The sequence below is a fragment of the Hemitrygon akajei genome, chromosome 9, assembly GCF_048418815.1.
Source record: "Hemitrygon akajei chromosome 9, sHemAka1.3, whole genome shotgun sequence".
NCBI classification, from domain to species: domain Eukaryota; kingdom Metazoa; phylum Chordata; class Chondrichthyes; order Myliobatiformes; family Dasyatidae; genus Hemitrygon; species Hemitrygon akajei.
In genome coordinates, this window is record NC_133132.1 from 34567474 (window position 1) to 34588281 (window position 20808).

At 41.7% G+C, this 20808-nt stretch overlaps 1 protein-coding gene across 15 annotated transcripts in view; it reads left to right on the forward strand.

Moving 5' to 3' along the window:
* LOC140733005 (clathrin coat assembly protein AP180-like) overlaps positions 1 to 20808 on the forward strand; it is a 180543-nt gene that overhangs the window by 57752 nt on the left and 101983 nt on the right. For all 15 annotated transcript variants that reach the window (XM_073055753.1, XM_073055754.1, XM_073055752.1 and 12 more), the window contains 3 exons: positions 7194 to 7287; positions 12697 to 12808; positions 13618 to 13724. In XM_073055753.1, the coding sequence (XP_072911854.1) occupies positions 7194 to 7287; positions 12697 to 12808; positions 13618 to 13724 (313 nt within the window). The remainder of the gene's footprint in view (positions 1 to 7193; positions 7288 to 12696; positions 12809 to 13617; positions 13725 to 20808) is intronic.

A 20808-nucleotide genomic window follows, 5' to 3' on the forward strand; every position in this document is an offset into this window, starting at 1 on the left:
GGTCTTGGTGATATTGAGACGCAGGTAGTTTGAGTTGCACCATATCACAAAGTCCTGTATCAGTTTCCTATACTCCTCCTCCTGTCCATTCCTGACACACCCCACTATGGCCGTGTCATCAGCGAACTTCTGCACATGGCAGGACTCCGAGTTATATTGGAAGTCTGATGTGTACAGGGTGAACAGGACCGGAGAGAGTATGGTTCCCTGCGGCGCTCCTGTGCTGCTGACCACCGTGTCAGACCTACAGTCTCCCAACCGCACATACTGAGGTCTATCTGTCAAGTAGTCCACTATCCAATCCACCATGTGAGAGTCTACTCCCATCTCCGTTAGTTTGTGCCTTAAGATCTTGGGCTGGATGGTGTTAAAGGCACTAGAGAAGTCAAGGAATGTAATCCTCACAGCACACCTATCTTCCACCTATCACCTCCTAGCTTCTTTCATTATCCCCCTCCCACACCCATCCATCACTTTCTCCCTCACCTGTTCTTACCTACTATTTGGCAGCTTAGAATACTTCATACCTCTTTCCACCATCTTATTCTAGCTTCTGTCCCCTTCCGAAAAGTCCTGATGAAAAGTCTTGGCACAAAACTGACCTTATTTCCTTCTGTAAATGCTGCCTGACCTGCTCAATTCCTCCAGTGTATTGTTCAATATTTCCTGCATCTGCAGAATCTCTGGTGTCAGATTATAAGGTGCTTTGACTGATGTACTTGAAGTTATGAGGAAACGAGTTAAATAGGAACACAGTTTTTTGTTAATAACAAACATAGCAGAACTGGGACATGTGAGATCTCAAACCTCTTGCTTCATGTTTGCTTAAGCTATGAATTGTTCATCCCCACCCCCAACTCCATTAATTAAGTGATGAATTGACATTCAAATTATGAATTGATAAAATACTGGCCAAGATGGTGCCAGTGTACATCGGAACACTGCAGGCTGCAGGAACTTTTGAAATTTATTTGCCTATTCTTTCCATACAGACAAGCTAATTTAATGGCACAGTGGCAAACCTTATTTGACAATTATGCTTGTGGTAGCTCTTCTGCATTGCGGCTTAATTTCTTGTTCCCTCTTGTTTTTAAGCCTTTCTAACCTGCTCTAACTCTCCCTCCTTATAACTTTCCTATTCTAAAATTAACCATTTCCTTTTAATCAGGTGTTAGAGATTATTCTTCAAGATGATTTCTAAAAGTGTAATCAATATCTCAACAACCTGCCGTAAATGTATTCCTCAATGTTTTATCTGTTGCTGTAATTCTATACACCCATATTAATAACATCTGACTAAATGAAGTAGAGTCAAAGTTGTATCACAGGAGGAGGCCCATTTGTCCCGTGTCCGACTGTATTTCTCAGTTTACCTTTCATCTTCATAATTTGAACAGATCTAAATTTTATGTCTTGATCCATGTCTTGTCATAGTTTCAAGCTTGTACCATCCAATTAACAAGTACTACATCAAATTGGACAACTATAAGAGACAAAACATGGATGCAAGAGATTCTGCAGGTGCTAGAAATCCAGAGTAACACATACAAAATGCTGGAGGAACTCAGCAGTTCAGGCATCATCTATGGAGAGGAATAAAAAGTTGATGTTTCGGGCAGAGACCTTCATCAGTACATTTCCAGGACATCAGAGATATCTTCCCTTCCTCCACTATTAATGCTGTATTTCTTCCACTTCCCAAACATCTGCAGTCACCCCATCTTCCTGTCACCTTAACAGTGATAGAGTTTTTACCTACCACCCCATGAGCCTCTGCATCCAGATCAGATCAGAATCAGTTTTATTATCACTGGCATGTATCTTGAAATTTGTTAACTTAGCAGCAGCAGTTCAATGCAATACATAATATAGAAGGGGGGGGGAAATAAATAAATAAATGGTAAATCAATTACAGTATATGTATATTGAATAAAAATTTGTGCAAAGACTGGAATAATTTAAGACAGTGAGGTAGTGTTCACAGGTTCAGTATCCATTTAGGAATTGGATGGTAGAAGGGAAGAAGCTGTTCTTGAATCGCTGAGTGTGTGCCTTCAGACTTCTGTACCTCCTACCAGCTGGTAACAGTGAGAAAAGGGCTTGACCTGGGTGCTGGGGGTCCTTAATAATGGAAGCTGCCTTTCCAAGACACTGCTCATTGAAGATGTGCTGAGAACTTTGTAGGCTAGTACCCAAGATGGAGCCGACTAAATTTAAGGCGCTCTGCAACTACTTTCGGTTCTGTGCAGTAGCCCCCCCCCCATACCAGACAGTGATGCAGCCTGTCAGAATGCTCTCCACAGTACATCTGTAGAAGTTTTTGAGTGTTTTTGTTGACGTACCAAATCTCTTCAACTCCTAATGAAGTATAGTCGCTGTCTTGTAGCCATTATAGTTGCATCGATTATATGGAGACCGGGTTAGGTCCTCAGAGATCTTGACACTCAAGAGCTTGCCACTTCTGATCCCTCTATGAAAATTGGTTTGTCTCCATCTGAGATTCTACCAACAATGGTTGTATCATCAGCAAATTTATAGGTGGTATTTGAGCTATGCCTAGCCACACAGTCACGAGTATAGAGAGAGTAGAGCAGTGGGCTAAGCACACACCCCTGAGGTGCACCAGTGTTGATTGTCAGCGAGGAAGAGATATTATTACCAATCCACACAGATTGTGGTCTTCCGGTTAAGAAGTCGAGGATCCAATTGCAGAGAGAAGTACAGAGGACCAGTTTCTATAGCTTCTCAATCAGGATTGTGGGAATGATGGTGTTAAATGCTGAGCTATAGTCGATGAACAGCATCCTGACATGGGTGTTTGCATTGTCCAGGTGGTCTAAGACTTTATGAAGAGCCATTGAGATTGCATCTGCTGTTGACCTATTATGGCGATAGGCAAATTGCAGCGGGTCCAGGTCTAGTTATGACCAACCTCTCAAAGTATTTCATCACTGTAGATGTGAGTGCTACTGGGCGATAGCCATTAAGGCAGCTCAGATTATTCTGACATTGGTATAATTGTTGCCTTTTTGAAGCAAGTGGGAACTTCCGCCTGTAGTAGTGGGAGGTTGAAAATGTCTTTGAATACTCCTGCCAGTTGGTTGGCACAAGTTTTCAGAGCCTTACCAGGTACTCCATCAGGACCTTCTGCCTTGCAAGGATTTGCCCTCTTTAAAGGCAGCCTAACATTGGCCTCTGAGACGGAGATCACAGGGCCTCCGGCTGCAGCAGGGATCTTTGCAGCTGTAGTTGTGTTCTCCCTTTCAAAGTGGGCGTAGAAGGCATTGCGTTCATCTGGTAGTGAGGCATCACTACTATTCATGCTATTGGGTTTCACTTTGTAGGAAGTAATGTCTTGCAAACCCTGCCAGAGTTGTCGTACATCTGATGTCGCCTTCAACCTCATTCAAAATTGTCTCTTCACCCTTGAAATAGCCCTCCGCAAGTCATACCCAGTTTTCTGGTACAGACCTGGTTCACCAGCCTTGAATGCCACAGATCTAGCCTTCAGCAGACAACATACCTCCTGGTTCATCCTCGGCTTTTTAGTTTGGAAATGTACAGCAAGTCTTTGTAGGCACACACTCATCCACACAGGTTTTAATGAAGTCCGTGACAGCTGCAGCATACTCATCCAGATTCAAGATGAATCCCTGAATATGGTTCAGACCACTAATTCAAAGCAATCCTGTAAGCGCTCTTGTGCTTCCCTTGTCCATACCATCTTGGTCCTCACTGCTGGTGCTGCAGTCTTCAGTGTCTGCCTATACTCAGGGAGTAGAGGTACAGCTGGGCGATAAGACTTCCCGAAGTGAGGGCGTGGAATAGCATGGTAGGCATTCTTGCTGGTGGTTTAACAATGGTCCAGTGTGCTGTTTCCTCTGGTATTGCAGGTGATCTGTTGATTGTAATTGTTTAGTGATTTATTTTTTTTCCAACTGGCCTGGTTAAAATCCCCCAAAAAGGTGGTGAAGGCGTTAGGGTGCGCTGTTTCTGCATGTTGATCCCAGTGCTCAGCTCATCTAAAGCCTGATTGACATTGGCCTGAGGTGGAATGTATACCGCTACCAAAATGATCACGGAAATCTCCCGTGGTAGGTACAATGGAAGGTACTTAACTGTGATATATTCCAGGTCTAGTGAGCAGAATTGGGACAGCACTGATATATTTGTGCATCAAGAGGAGCTGCTCATGAGGTATACTCCTCCACCTCTGCTTTTGAGAGACTCTATAGATCTATCTTGACGGTCTATAGTAAACACATTGATCTGAATCACTGCATCTGGTACAGAAGGGATTAACCAAGATTCGAAGAAACAAAGGACACGCGTGGTCCTAATGCCCCTCTGATTCAGCACATCATCCTCTGCAACTTATGCCATCTCCAAAGGGATCCTACCACTAAACGTATCTTTACCTCCACCCCCTTCTCCGGTTTCTGCAGGGATCGCTTCCTCGGTGATTATCTTGTTCATTCATCCCTCTCCACTAATTTCCCACCCAGCACTTATCCCTTCAAGTGGCCCAAGTTTTACATCTGTCCATTCACTTCCTCCCTCACATCCAATCAGGGCCCTAAATAGTCCTTCCACACGAGGCAGTGCTCCACCTGCAAATCTGCTGGGGTCGTCTATTGTGTCCAGTCGCTTGATGCAGCTTCCTCTATACAGTATTGGTGAGACGCAATGTAAATTGTGGGACGGCTTGCCGAGCACCTCCATTCTGTCCCCCAAAAGGAACTTCCCAGTGGCCAAACAGTTTAATTCTGATTCCCATTCCGACATGTTGGTCCATGGCCTCCTCTTGTATCAAGATGCAACATCTTATATTCTGTCGGGGTAGCATCCAACCAGATGACATGAATATCAATTTCTCATTCCTTTCTCCTCTCTTCTTCTATCCCTACACTGGCTTCTTAGTTCTTCTTACCTGCTTGAAACTTCCCCCTCTTTCCGCTCCTCATTCCCTTTCTCCTGTGGTCCACTCTCCTCTCCTATCAGTTTCCTTTTTCTCCAGCCCTTTACCTTTCCCACCCATCTGACTTCACCTATCACTATCTTACTACTCTTCTTTCCCTCCCTTCACCTTTTGATTCTGAGACCTACCCCTTCCATTTCAGTCCCGATGAAATGTGTTGACCTGAAATGTTGACTATTTATTCATTTCCATAGATGCTCCCTGACCTGCTGAGTTCCTCCAACATTTTGAATGTGTAACGAGACAAAAGTAGTGTTCAAACCTGAGATTTTCTTTTTCAGCATTGCTGTGGATGATGGGGTGGTAAATTGGATTAGTAAGTATGCAGATGATACTGTGATGGGCAAACCGAGTTTGAAACTGGGTCCAAAATTGACCGTATGAACTGTGCTGCTATTGAGAGAGAAAGAGGGGGAGGCATCCAGCGCAAATGAGAGAGAGCGAGAGAGACAAGATTTAATGTTATGGTTCCTCTGCTGATTGTTTACCTTTCTCCAAGGACACTTTGCTTGCTTGTTAAGATTCCTGCAGAGAGAGCAAGGCTGAGCTGGTTGATGGACAGCTGGTATCCAGCATATGGTGATAAAAAGCAGGTCTGCTGGGACACAGACAGACACACCATGGGACACTGAACAAGCTTTGTGCACCCACGTGAAGGAGGGGTTTTGGAGGATCGATTCAGGGAAATTGATCAGTGGCTCACAGTGTGAAAAGGTGTGACCGGTGGGGAATTATTTGTGTGTCCTCCCTTGCCTGGGTGATAGTTCCACCACTGAAGAACGGTCGTATGTATTATGATCATAGTCGGTGACCACAACAGGACTGTGGAAGACAACGGGAAGATCGACGGCAATGGCATCGCCTCTCATCATCTCTCTCGTTCTCTCTCTCTCTCTCTCTCCCCTCCCCCCCCCCCTCAAATAACTACCTCGACCTGAACTGAACTCTCTTCATCATATCGTAAGACTCTCTCCATTTACCCCTAGGTTTGAAAGAGCCTGGTTTTGCTTCCTATTTCCACACTTATGTATATATTATTGCTAACCTGTTTCATATATTTGCATTTTATACTACTGTATTACATAGTTTACTGATAAACACTATTAGTTATTAGTAATACCAGACTCCAAAGTGTTTTCCATTTCTGCTGGTTCTTTAACCCGGTCACAGGGTACGTGACAAAATTAAGATAGGTGGCGTTGTGGATAATGAAGTAGGTTTTCAAAGCTTGCAGAGAGATTTAGGCCAGTTAGAAGAGTGGGCTGAAAGCTGGCAGATGGAGTTTAATGCCGATAAGTGTGAGGTGTTACATTTTGGTAGGACTAATCAAAATAGGACATACAGGTAGGGCATTGAGGAATGCAGTAGAACAGTGATCTAGGAATAATGGTGCATAGTTCCCTGAAGGTGGAATCTCATGTGGATAGGGTGGTAAAAAAAGCTTTAGGTATGCTGGCCTTTATAAATCAGAGCATTGAGTATAGGAGTTGGGATGTAATGTTAAAATTGTACAAGGCATTGGTGAGGCCAAATTTGGAGTATTATGTACAGTTCTGGTCACCGAATTATAGGAAAGATGTCAACAAAATAGAGAGAGTACAGAGGAGATTTACTAGAATATTACCTGGGTTTCAGCACCTAAGTTACAGAGAAAGGCTGAACAAGTTAGGTCTTTATTCTTTGGAGCGTAGAAGGTTGAGGGGGGACTTGATAGAGGTATTTAAAATTATGAGGGGGATAGATAGAGTTGACGTGGATAGGCTTTTTCCATTGAGAGTAGGGGAGATTCAAACAAGAGGACTTGAGTTGAGAGTTAAGGGGCAAAAGTTTAGGGGTAACACGAGGGGGAACTTCTTTACTCAGAGAGTGGTAGCTGTGTGGAACGAGCTTCCAGTAGAAGTGGTAGAGACAGGTTTGATTTTTGTCATTTAAAAAAAAATTGGATAGGTATATGGTCAGGAAAGGAATGGAGGGTTATGGGCTGAGTGCAGGTAGGTGGGACTAGGTGGGAGTAAGCGTTCGGCACGGACTAGAAGGGCCGAGATGGCCTGTTTCCGTGCTGTAATTGTTATATGGTTATACAGTGTCATGAGAAAGATGCCATCAGATAAATTGTTCAAAAACATGTAGATATTTCAAGGACATCTGTATGCTCGATGTAAGTATCTACATGTGTGTAAAATATATTTAGCTCACATTTTGTCTCTTTAAACAGGGCTGATGGTGCAATGCGAACTATGGCTCCAGAGAAGTTGTTGAAAGGCATGCCAATACTGCAAGGGCAGTTGGATGCATTGCTGGAGTTCGATGTGAGTAGTCCAACAGCATGTCTTTGAGTCATTGCTGCAGGTGAACAATTCATTGCAACAGTAAATGCAAATCATCTCAGATTTTCCTGCATATTTTAACAACTCCCATATGCATGTGATTGCATCTGTTGAGCATTTTGATCCACAGATATACTTTATTCATAGAATTGCATGGCTTTACTAGAATTTCCAATTTGTACTCTTGCATATTTGCCCAGAGCACTTCCACATCTCTTCCCATATATAATTGTTGTTTGAATCTTTGTAGTACATAATTATATCATGCCATAATTCATAATTGCTCTCATTAAAATAATGGAATTTTAATGTTGTCCACACAAATTCCAATGTTGATTGCTTCAATTTTTAAAGCAAAAGTTACTTCAGAAATATTTTATAAATGAATCTCAGGTGACATATATGTACTTTGATAATAAATTTACTTTGAAGATACAAAATTCCCTTCAACCTCCTAATAAAATATGGCTGCTGGCATGCCACCTTCATAATTGCATCTATATGTTAAGCCCAGAATAGATCTTCAGAGATGTTGCCACCCAGGAAATTGAACCTGCTCACCCTTTCCACTGTTGACCCCTCAATGAGTACTGGTATGTGTTCCCTCAACTTCCCCTTCCTGAAGTTCAGAATCATAGATTCATAGAAAATAGGTGCAGGAGTAGGCCTTTCGGCCCTTCGAGCCTGTACTGCCATTGAATATGATCATGGCTGATCATCCAACTCAGAACCCTGTATCTGCTTTCTCTCCATACCCCCTGATCCCTTTAGCCACAAGGGCCATATCTAACTCTCTCTTAAATATAGCCAATGAACTGGCCTCAACTGTTTCCTGTGACAGAGAATTCCACAGATTCACCACTCTCTGTGTGAAGAAGTTTTTCCTCATCTTCATCCTAAAAGACTTCCCCTTTATCCTTAAACTATGACCTCTTGTTCTGGACTCCCCCAACATCGGAAACAATTTTCCTGCATCTAGCCTGTCCAATCTCTTTAGAATTTTATACGTTTCAATAAGATCCCCCCTCAATCTTCTAAGTTCCAGCAAGTATCAATCAAATCCTTGGTCTTACTGATGCTGAGGACAAGGTTGTTTTTGTGACACCATTCAACCAGCATATCTATCTCACACCTGCTCACCCATCCTAGAACATCTCACAATCAAGTGTCATCCATTTTATCTGCTGTGGGAGTTCTCGGCCATCATCTCGGTAGCAGTGAACATTCCACCTTAGGCCTGTGTCAGACAGGCTCTAGTCTAGATGAATTGAGCAACATAATTAACAGGCATGAAACTGTGAACCTTGATGCCTTACCCTTAATTTTGGGAAACTTTAACCAGGCCAGCTTGAAAAAGTCTCAAAATAATTATCACCAAATTATCACTTGAGGAACCAGAGGAGCCAACACACTGGACCACTGTTATACTACAATCACAAGTGCTTATCGTGCCATCCCACGTCCACACTTTGGAAAGTCTGATCATCTGGCTGTTCTTCTACTACAAGTATAGGCAGAGACTGAAGAGGACCAAGAAAGTATGGACAAGGGAGGCGGAAGAGCACTTGTAGGACTGCTTTGAGTCAGTGGACTGCACTGTATTTGGGGATTCATTTTTGAGTCTGAATGAGCATGCCAAAGTTGTCACTGACTTCATAAAAACCTGTGTGGATGAGTGTGTGCCTACAAGAACATACCATACACACCTGAATCAAAAGCCGTGGATGAACCAAGAGATTCAGAGTCTGCTGGGGGCTAGATCTGTGGCATTCAAGTCTGGTGACCCAGAACAATACAAGAAAGCCAGATACAACTTATGGAAGGCTATCTCAAAAGCAAAAGAGCAGGTCTGGTTGAGGGTGCCCGTCAACTCTGGTAGGGTTTGTAGACCATTACTTCCTACAAAATGAAACCTAACATCATGAATGGCAGTGATGCTTCACTCCCAGATGAGCTCAGTGCCTTTTATGCACGCTTTGAAAGGAAGAATAAAACTACAGTTACGAGGATCCCTGCAGCATCTGGTGACCCTGTGACCACTGTCTTGGAGGCTAACATCAGAACAGCTTTCAAGAGGGTGAACCCTCGCAAGGTCACAGGTGCCAATGGTGTACTTGGCTCTGAAATCTGTGCCGACCAACTGGTAGGTGTGTTCAAAGACATTTTCAATTTCTCATTACTACAGATGGAAGTTCCCACCAGCATCAAAAGGGCAACAGTCATACCAATGCTCAAGAAGATTAGGGTGAGCTGCCTTAATGACTATTGTCCAGTAGCACTCTTATCTATGATGAAGTGTTTTGAGAGGTTGGTTATGGCTAGAATCAAACTTCTGCCTATGCAAGGAGCTGGACCCACTGCAGTTTGCCTATTGCCACAATAGGTCTATAGCGGATGTGATCTTATTAGTTCTTCATGCATCCTTGGATCACTTGGACAATATTAATACTTGCATCAGGCTGTTGTTCATTGACTACAGCTAAGTGTTTAACACAATCATGGTTAATACTTTGATCAAAAAGCTCCAAAATCTGGACCTCTGCCTCCCTTTACACTGGACTTCCTTACCAGAAGACCACAGTCTCTGGGATCGGAAATAACATTTCCACCTCTCTGATAATCAACATTGACACAACTCAAGGATGTATGCTTAGCCCACTGCTCTACTCTCTCTACATTCATGACTGTGGATTGGCACAGCTAAAATGCCATCTACAAATTTGTGACAACAAAAATTGTTGGCAGAATTTCAGATGGTGATCAGCTAGTTGAGTGGTGTTGCAGCAACAACCTTGCACTCATCATCAGTTCTGAAATGGAAGGATGAGAGAACACATACCACATGAGGGAACAGAAGTCGAAAGGGTGAGCAATTTTAAATTCCTGGGTCAACATCTCTGAGGATCTATCCTGGGCCCAACATATTGATGCAGCTACAAAGTAAGCAGGACAGTGGCTATATTTTATTGGGAGTTTGAGGAGATTTGGTATGTCACCAAGGGCACTGCAAATTTCTTCAAATCTACCATGGAGGGCATTCTAACTGGTTGTATCACCATCTGGTACGGAGGGGCCACTGCACAAGATCAAAATCAGCTGCAGAAAGTTGTAAACACAATCATGGGCACTAACCCTCCCTAGCATCCAGGACATCTTCAAGTACTGATGCCTTAAAAAGGTGGCATCCATCATTAAGGACTCCCATCACCTAGGACATACCCACTTCTCATTGCTACCATCAGGGAGTCTGAAGGCACACACTCAGCGATTCAGGAATACTTCTTCCCCTCTGCCATCAGATGTCTAAATTGACATTGAATCCAAGAACACTATCTTTTTTTCCTCTTTTTGCACTACTTATTTAACTATTAAAATATATACTTACTGTAATTTAGTTTTTATTGTTATATATTCTAATATACTGTTGCTGCATAACAACAAATTTGGCTATGTACGCCAGTGATATTAAACCTGATTCTGATTCTGTACACCTCCTTGTCATCATCTGAGATTCTGCTGACAGCAGTTGTGTTCTTGGCGAATTTATAGATGGCATTTGCACTATACCTAGCCACACGGTCATAGGTGCAGAGAGAGCAGAGCAGTGATCTACGCACACATTCTTGAGGTGTGTCCATGTTGATCGTCAGAAAGGAAAAGATGTTACTTCCAATCAGTGCTGATAGAATCAGAATCAGGTTTAATATCACTGGCATATGTCATAAAATTTGTTGTTTTGCAACAGCAGTACATTGCAATACATAATTAAAAACTATAGTTTGCAGCAAGAAATGTGTATGTGTATACGTGTGTGTTTTCCGTATAATATATGAAAAAAAACTAAGAACTGAGGTAGTGTTCATGGGTTATTGTCCATTCAGAAATCTGATGGTGGAGGGCAAGAGCTGTTCCTGAACTGCTGAGTGTGTATTTAGGCTCCTGTATCGCCTTGGTGGTCACAATGAGAAGCGTGCATGTCCTAGGTGATGGGGATCCTTAATGATGGATGCAGCCTTTTTGAAGCATCGCCTTTTGAAGGTGTCCTTGATGATGCAAGGCTATTGCCCATGATGGACCTGGCTGAGTTTACAATTCTTTGAAGCATTTCCCAATCTGGTTTCGTGGCCCCTCCATAGCAGACAGTGATGTAACCAGGTAGAATGCCCTCACAGTCCATCTGTAGAAATATGCAGTGTCTTTGGTAACATACCAATTCTCCTCAAACTTCTAATGAAATATAGTTGCTGTCGTGCCTTCTTTGTAATTACATCACTGTATTGCTCCCAGGATAGATCCTCAAAGATATTGATGTCCAGGAACTTGAAATTGCTGACTTCTACTTCTGATCTCACAATGAGGACTGATGTGTGTGTTCCTTTAACTTCCCTTTCTGGAAGTCCACAATCAATTCCTTGGACTTACTAACGTTGAGTGCAAGGTTGTCATAGTCTCCTGAGGAGGAAGTCAAAGATCCAGTTGTAAACGGAGACACCGAGACCTAAGTTTTGAAGCTTATTGATTAATACAAGTGGATGATGGTGCTGAACTTTCTGTAAGCCATAAACAGCAGCATTATGTAGTTATTGCTATTGTTCAGGTGGTCCAAGTCTGAATGGAGAATCAATGAGAATGCATCTACTGTAGATGCAATCTGCCACAGGTTCAGGTTCTTGCTTAGGCAGGAGTTAATTCTAGCTATAATTAACCTCTCAAAGTACTTCATCACTGCAGATGTGAGTGCAGCTGGGCAATAGCTCACACCGCTCTTCTTGAGCACTGGTATGATCGATGCCTTTTTGAAACAGGTGGGAATCTCCGACTGCAGCAGTGAGAGTTTGAAGATGTCCGTGAACACTCCCATCAGTTGGTTAGCACAGGTTTTCAGAGCCCTACCAGGTACACCATTGGCACCTTGCGAGAGTGTTTACCCTCTTGAAAGATGTTCTGATGTTGGCCTCTGAGACAGCAATCATAGGGTTGCCAGATGCTGCAAGGATTTTTATAAGTAGTTTTATTTTCTCTTTTGATGCGTGCATATAAGATGTTGACTCATTTGGGAGTGAAGCTTCATAGCCATTTATGTTAGGTTTTTCCTTGCAGGAAGTAATAGTGTGCAAACCCTGCCATAGCTGACCTGCATCTGATTTCGGCTCTAACTTCAGTCAGAGTTGCTTCTTTGTTCTTAAGGTAGCATTCTGTAGGTTGTGACCAGACTACTTGTAGCGATTTTTCTTGGTTATTCAATATTCTGTATGATTTTTTTTCTGTCAGCTGCATGGAGAAAGTGCATGCATCACATTATATGCTTGAATTTGCTCGAAACTGATTAATTAAACTTGTTAAAGTTCTGGTTCAAATGCACAGGTTAAATGTTTAAAAATTACATTACAGGTGAGCCCTGGTGAATTGTCAAACGGAGTAATAAATGCTGCTTTCTTGCTACTTTTCAAAGACCTAATCAAATTATTTGCATGTTACAATGATGGAATCATTAATTTGTTAGGTAAGTAATATTTATCATGTCATGTTCACTGCAGTGTAAATTATCCATGTGCAGACCTATAGAGCAATTGCTTCAGTTTGATCTCCTTTCCTAATAACATTTCATCACGTTTTTGTTTGGAAAGTAATGCACTATATCGCATGGGAACAAATTACTCTCTTGAAAGCTTTGAACAATCAGATGTGCAAAAAAAAAGTTGGTGCCCAAGATTTAATTAGTTGCTTTAGTTTCCCTTGGAGTGAAGATTCTGTAAGGTGTCCAGTTAAAATTGATGGTTGTACCAAATAGTGTGAGGCATAATAAGGTACAGTAATACCTGTTTTGTTTTATAAGCTTAAATATTAATTGCATATTAATTTGCACGCATGCTTGCACCTTTAATAATTGAAATTATCAGTGGGGTTGGTTGCCTACAAATGTTACAGACAAGTATGTTATAGTTAAGTACCTGTTCATAAAATAAAAGATTTCGTGTTCAATCATAAGTTCACACATAATTCTGAATATTTCTCTACATGTTTTTACAAACTGAGAAGGGAGGAGAAATTGGAGGATCTCTATTCTTACCCTGCACTCTGCCTGAATTTAGCCTGAAAGCTTCCACGGTCTTGACTAGAGATGGACACAATTAGCCTAAAATAGTTAAGAGCATAGCAGTCAAATTTAATCAAAAAAATGCAATTTTGCATTCAAGATGGCACAGAATTCTTGCTGTCTGTTAATGCAGCATTATAGGATTCAATCTTTGGACACTATTTATGAGAAGGTATTGATTGTATTTAATCTAATTAATTGTTTCTGAATTTTAGAAAAATACTTTGAAATGAAGAAAGGACACTGTAAAGAAGCACTAGAAATTTACAAAAAATTCCTCACTAGAATGACAAGAGTTTCAGAATTTCTTAAAGTTGCTGAAGTAAGTAACAGTAATGACGTTTGCAGTCTCTGGAGCACTTTGATAAAGTCTTATGTGACTACTGATTTTTAAAGTCTGGTGATATGGCTTCTGGCATACAAAACTTGCAAATAAAATCTGATCAGCCTAGCAGTCTTAAATATCTGTTTGAAACTAGTTTTTCTATTTTGACCTTAATTCTTTACTGTTTACTATATAAGCATTTTAACTTATTAACTGCCCATTATACTGCTGGTGTTTAAGGCAGCAATGAAGGACCTCCATCTTTGGCAGTGTTCAGGACTTCCTTCATCGTGCCAATAGCTTTTCCTTAGTTTCTGCTACTGTCAGCTATGCAAGTCCCAAGTGAAGACTCAGGAATGCAGTCATACTCAGATGTAGAAGGATACTTAATTGCTGTTTCCATAACAGTTTTGTTTTACCAGTCACGGTTGACCATTCTTAGTCTGGCCTCTACCCTTTGATCTGTTAGGTATGTGTGACCCTATTAAAAACCAAAGCATAACCCAGTACTTCAGCCAGGATAGCTTCCAGATCATTGAAGCACACAAGCCTACGAACCATGACAAGATTGTGGTTTTCTTGGAGCATAAGCATGTTAAGCTATGTTTATAGTCCTACAGATACAAATGCAGTTTGTTGAGCTGCATGCATTTAGTGTGTCATCTTCAGTTATCAATTCTAGTTTTGAGATTACACTTACTATCTTGCTTAAAACTGTGATGAATCCTGTATACATTCTGTGAGAGGAAGTTGCAGTGGTGGAGGAGTACAAATACTTGGGTGTTCACCTCGATAACTGACTTGACTGGAAAACCAACATAAAGGCTGTTTAGAAGAAGAGGATGAGAGGTTCTATTTTCTAAAGAAGCTGAGATCCTTCGATGTGTGCAGCAGGATGTTGGAGATCTTTTATCAGTCTGTTGTAGCAAGTTCAGTCTTTGCGGCTTTAGGTTGGGGGAGTAGCATTGGTGTTGGTGATAAAAAAGACTAAATAAACTCATCAAAAAGACTGGATCTGTCCTTGGCTACAACCCGGAATGTTTTGAGTTAGCGGTGTAGAGAAGGTTAAATTGTTAGCCATTATGGACAATCTGGCACATCCTCCCCATGCCTACTAAATCAGCAATAGAACACCCTTTCGAACTGACGCATTCAGCTCTGCTGTCACAAGGATCATTACAGAAAATCTTCCCTACCAAATGCAGTAACCATATACAACAGCTTATCTCTGTATGATAGGAGAACGCACATCATAATACAATGGTCTCTTTTATTTCATACATTATTATTGCAAATCATCGCACATCGGTAAATTATTGTTGTGTATATTATTATTCTGTACATTATTAGTTAAGTCTGCACACTGCTAAGTGTGTTTTAAAGGTTGCTGTAACAAAATAATTTACCACTCGGGATCAAAAAAGTGTTTATTATTATGATTAGTAAAACAACACATTATTAAACTTATTTTAAGATGTTGTTAAAGTGTTATAACTCCTACATTGTGTAATATTTCTGCTATGGTTTGGTATGTGAAAAAGAAACAGGAGATCCCTAAAATGCCTAAGGCATTTTTTTTAATATAAAGTTGCAAAGAGTAGAAGTTGAAGTAATTTGTTGATCATGATATTCATGGAATCTCAGCAGCTACAGCCCAAGCTACCATGGGACCATCCCATAGTGAGACAAATGTATAGAGTGATTGTTGACAGAAATACTTGCTGCTGGGCCTATGTGCTTTGAAATACTGTGTGATTCTATTACACTGCAAGTCACACTCTAATATATCCATTGCTGACCAAGTGGAAAAACAAAATTCAGAATAGATGGTATCCCTGCTAAAGTTATAAACTTGGCAGAGAGAAACTTTTGTAACCACATCAGATTTACTGTATAACTGCAGAGTACCGTCCCTGTTGTCTACCATGGAGTCAGAAGTTCAAAGTAAATTATTATCAAAGTACTGCCATATGCTATTCAATGTGCTACCATATACTACCTTGAGAGTAGAGCAGGGGGCTAAGGTCACAGCCCTGTGGTGCACCTGTGCTGATAGCGAGTGTGGAGTGTATATTATGGATTTTCTATCTTTGGCTTCAGTGCCACTGCCTCACTGTTCAAGGTAAATTTCTGATCAACGTTTGTATATATTACCATATGTTACCTTGAGATTTATTTTCTAGCAGCCATACACAGGAAGAAAGAAATATAGAAGTTTAAAAGTGAGATTTTATAAATGGATTTTCAGACAATCAAATGTTGTTCAAGATTCTGTATCACATTTCTTAGAGAATAAAATAAGATTACTGATTTCCCCAGTCAGTGACTCGAATGGAATAATGTACAGATTGTATAATTGAATTTGACATTGAGTCTCAAAAGCTACAGCATGTGTGAATTAAAGATTTAGTGACAATGGGGAAGATTATCAGAGTTTGGAGAGGGATCTGGACCAGTTGGAAAAATGGGTTGAAAAATGGCAGATGGATTTTAATGCAGACAAGTGTGAGGTGTTGCTCTTTGGTAGCACCAACCAGAGTCGGTCTTACGCAGTGAAAGGTAGGGCTCTGAGGAGGGTGGTGGAACAAAGAGATCTGGGAATACAGGTCCATAATTTATTGAAAGTGGTGTCACAGGTGGATAGGGTTGTAAAGAAAGCTTTTGGAACTTTGGCCTTCATAAATCAAAGCATTGAGTATAGGAGATGTGATGATGTATAAGACATTGGTGAGGCCTAATTTGGAGTACTGCTTGCAGTTTTGGTCACCTTCCCACAGCTGTGGAAGCCATGTCTATATGTATATTTAAGATAGAGATTGATAGATTCTTGATCGGTCAGGGCATGAAGGGATCCAGGGAGAAGGCAGGAGACTGGGGCTGAGAGGAAAATTCAATCAGCCGTGATCAAATGTTGGAGCAGACTCGATGGGCCAAATGGCCTAATTCTCCTCCTATATCTTATGTCTTATGGTCAAATATTATGTGTGATTTATACAACGGCATCACAGTAGTGTAGTGCTCGCAACCACTGATCAGGATTCAACTCCCATCACTGACTGTGAAGAGAGTGTGCGTTCTTCTCATGATCATTGGGATTCCTCCAGGTGCTCTGCTTTCCTCCCACATTCCCAAGACCTATGGGTTTCTCAGCTGGGGTTTCGTGGAACCCTAGAGTTCCATGCGAGGTCACTCAGGGTTCGACAAGAGATGGTGATTTAAAAAAAAAACAACTTTTTTGAATGCACAATGTATGATGCTAGCACTCGCAGTGATGTGCAGTGACTGAGCAGACCCATTAACAATGTTGTTAGAGGTCTTTCAGCCCAGTATGGCAGTGTGCAGTAGGACCATGTTTATTTGGTTGAGTTAATTCTCAGTTTTTGATGTGAGATAGGGGAGACTGTTGATAATCGACAAGCACTGTATTGCACGGAGAGGAGGATGCTAGGCTGATGAGCATGAAATGCGTTTTCTGAGCATTGAATGGACTTGTCCATTTTTTAATATTTTGTTAACCCCTGTGTTTGAAAGTTCAATGTGGTGATTTTTGAATCACAATCTTCTTAGTCATTTCACTTCACTAGTACAACAATGGACATTAAAACGTCCATCTTTACATTGTGCCTCGTCTGTGGCAACCAACTTACAAATGTAGCAATGGCTTCAGCAAAATTGAAAAGACACTTAACTATAAATCTCAGCCATATGACTCATAAAAGTGCTGATTATTTTAAATAACTATTGGAATCTCAAAACAGTGTAAAGCTTTTGTGAATATAATCACAGTGAGTAAAATGAACCAGAAGCAAGTTAGATAGATAGATAGATAGATAGATACTTTATTCATCCCCATGGGGAAATTCAACATTTTTTCCAATGTCCCGTACACTTGTTGTAGCAAAACTAATTACATACAATACTTAACTCAGTAAAAAATATGATATGCATCTAAATCACTCTCTCAAAAAGCATTAATAATAGCTTTTAAAAAGTTCTTAAGTCCTGGCGGTTGAATTGTAAAGCCTAATGGCATTGGGGAGTATTGACCTCTTCATCCTGTCTGAGGAGCATTGCATCGATAGCAACCTGTCGCTGAAACTGCTTCTCTGTCTCTGGATGGTGCTATGTAGAGGATGTTCAGGGTTTTCCATAATTGACCATAGCCTACTCAGCGCCCTTCGCTCAGCTACCGATGTTATACTCTCCAGTCCTTTGCCCACGACAGAGCCTGCCTTCCTTACCAGCTTATTAAGACGTGAGGCGTCCCTCTTCTTAATGCTGCCTCCCCAACACGCCACCACAAAGAAGAGGGCGCTCTCCACAACTGACCTATAGAACATCTTCAGCATCTCACTACAGACATTGAATGATGCCAACCTTCTAAGGAAGTACAGTCGACTCTGTGCCTTCCTGCACAAGGCATCTGTGTTGGCAGTCCAGTCTAGCTTCTCGTCTAACTGTACTCCCAGATACTTGTAGGTCTTAACCTGCTCCACACATTCTCCATTAATGATCACTGGCTCCATATGAGGCCTAGATCTCCTAAAGTCCACCACCATCTCCTTGGTCTTGGTGATATTGAGACGCAGGTAGTTTGAGTTGCACCATATCACAAAGTCCTGTATCAGTTTCCTATACTCCTCCTCCTGTCCATTCCTGACACACCCCACTATGGCCGTGTCGTCAGCGAACCTCTGCACATGGCAGGACTCCGAGTTATATTGGAAGTCTGCTGTGTACAGGGTGAACAGGACCGGAGAGAGCACGGTCCCCTGCGACGCTCCTGTGCTGCTGACCACCGTGTCAGACCTACAGTCTCCCAACCGCACATACTGAGGTCTATCTGTCAAGTAGTCCACTATCCAATCCACCATGTGAGAGTCTACTCCCATCTCCGTTAGTTTGTGCCTTAAGATCTTGGGCTGGATGGTGTTAAAGGCACTAGAGAAGTCCAGGAATGTAATCCTCACAGCACCACTGACCCCATCTAGGTTATTTAATAGAAGAACTTTTTACCCAGAAAAGGAAAGTCAGACACAGTTGGTAAGAACTTAATAATGCAAACATGTCAAATTATAGTGGGTAAAATGCTACGACAAGATGCAATATGAGAAACTTAAAAGGCTTCATGCTGAATGATAATGATGGCTGGTTCTTCACTTGCGAAGATCAGATCAGGAGGGAAGAAGAGTCCCCAGGAGCAATGGCACGATTGTTGGTGACTATAGAGGCCATTTCTGGATCTGTAGACTCTGGAGCAGTAGGGACTTTGGCCAGTAGGATTCTTCCTACGTCTCCTCCTCTCTTCAGCAGTCGCTCTTCTGGATTCCTCAAAATTCTTGGCTTGGACTGGCGTCCTCTGTCACAAGCCAGCTTCTGCCACTCATTGACCTCAATATTTGCCTGAGAGAGCTGCTGCTTAAGTTGGTCTTTGTACCTCTTGCATGGGACTCCACAATCTCTCTTGCCCTGAGGAATTCTTCGTAGAGTACTGATCTCAGTAACCTGCAATTGTCCATGTGAGACACATGGCCTGACCAGCTGAGCTGCCTGAGCGGCAAAGTGGTTTCAGTGCTTGAATGTTGAGCCTTCTCCAGGGCCTCGTTGTTGGAGACCCGATCCTGCCATCTGATGCCCATGATGGAGTGGAGGTAGTGCCAATGGAAGCACTCGAACAACCAGATTTGCTTGTAGTACAAAACCCAGGCTTTGGAGCTGTATAGCAGTGTTGTGATGAGGGCAGCACTGTATACATGGATTTTTGTGGACTTACACAGCTGGTGGTTCTTCCACACACGTTTCTGGAGGTGCCTGAAGGCACTGATACCTTTGGCGAGTCGATTGTCTATGTCCCTTACTGCTGTAGCATTTTTGGAGATGACTCTGCCCGGGTAGGTGAACTGTTCAATCATGGTGATGGGGTGGTCGTCAATGGTGATCCGAGGTGGGTGGTAAATGCCATGAGGGGGTTTCTGATGGAGGATTATTGTTTTCTTCAGACTGACTGTTAACCCAAAAGCCCTTGTAGCCTTGGTGAACTGAGTAACTGCAGCCTGTAGGCTGTACTCTTTGTGTGTGAGAAGAGCACAGTCATTTGCATGTAGTAGCTCGCGAATGGGCTCTTGCATGTTTTTTGTCAGGGCAAGAAGATGGCCACACTCAAACAGTACAATGTTGATGTATTGATGACATGTCACATGGTGCTGAAGAGCTGTGATAAACTGAAAAACAGCAGCTTCTCTATCTAGGTTGATAAGTCAACAGATTTCACCAATTAATGTCATGCAGTAGCATTAGCAAGTTCTGTAAATGATGGTGAAATTCAAGAAAACCTTTTCTGTTGTCAAGCGCTGCCCTAAACAAGCAAAGGCCAAGATATATTTAATGTTTTGTCTTCATATCTGGAAACAAAAGGTCTGTCTTGGAGGAATTCTGTCGGCATCTGTACTGATGGTGGCCCATCAATGGTTAGCTCCGTGAGAGGTTTCCTTTCTCTTTTAAAGAATCCTGATGTTGTCACAACACACTGCTTTCTTCACTGAGAGATGCTGATGTCAAAAACTCTTAAAGATGAAATTTAAAAAGTTCAGGATGATGTTACAAAAATGGTTAACTTTGTTAAACAAAGACTAGTTCGCTTGAGAATGTTTTAAAAAAAAAACTGTGTAAAAACCTGGACAAGGAACACACCAATCTGCTGCTACTTATAGAAGTTCGGTGACTTAGCAGAGCAAGAGTTCTCAACAGGGTGTTTGATCTGAAAGGTGAATTGCAGAAGTTCTTTCAAGAAAATAGTAGGCCAGATTTTGCTGAGTGCTTTGAAGATGAAGAATAGCTGCTTAACATTTTTCATCATATGAACCAGTTGAACAAGTTTCTGCAAGGTCCTGGAGATAATGTTTTGACTTTAAGTGATAAAACTTTTGGATTTAAAAGGAAACTGAATTTTTGGAAAAATCATGTTGCAAAAGGAAATACTGATATGTTTCCATTGCTGGGCTTCACAGTGAGGAAGGATAAGAAAGTCTCATCTTAATGAAAACCACCTGGAAGAACTGCAGAACAAAATTGAACGAAATTT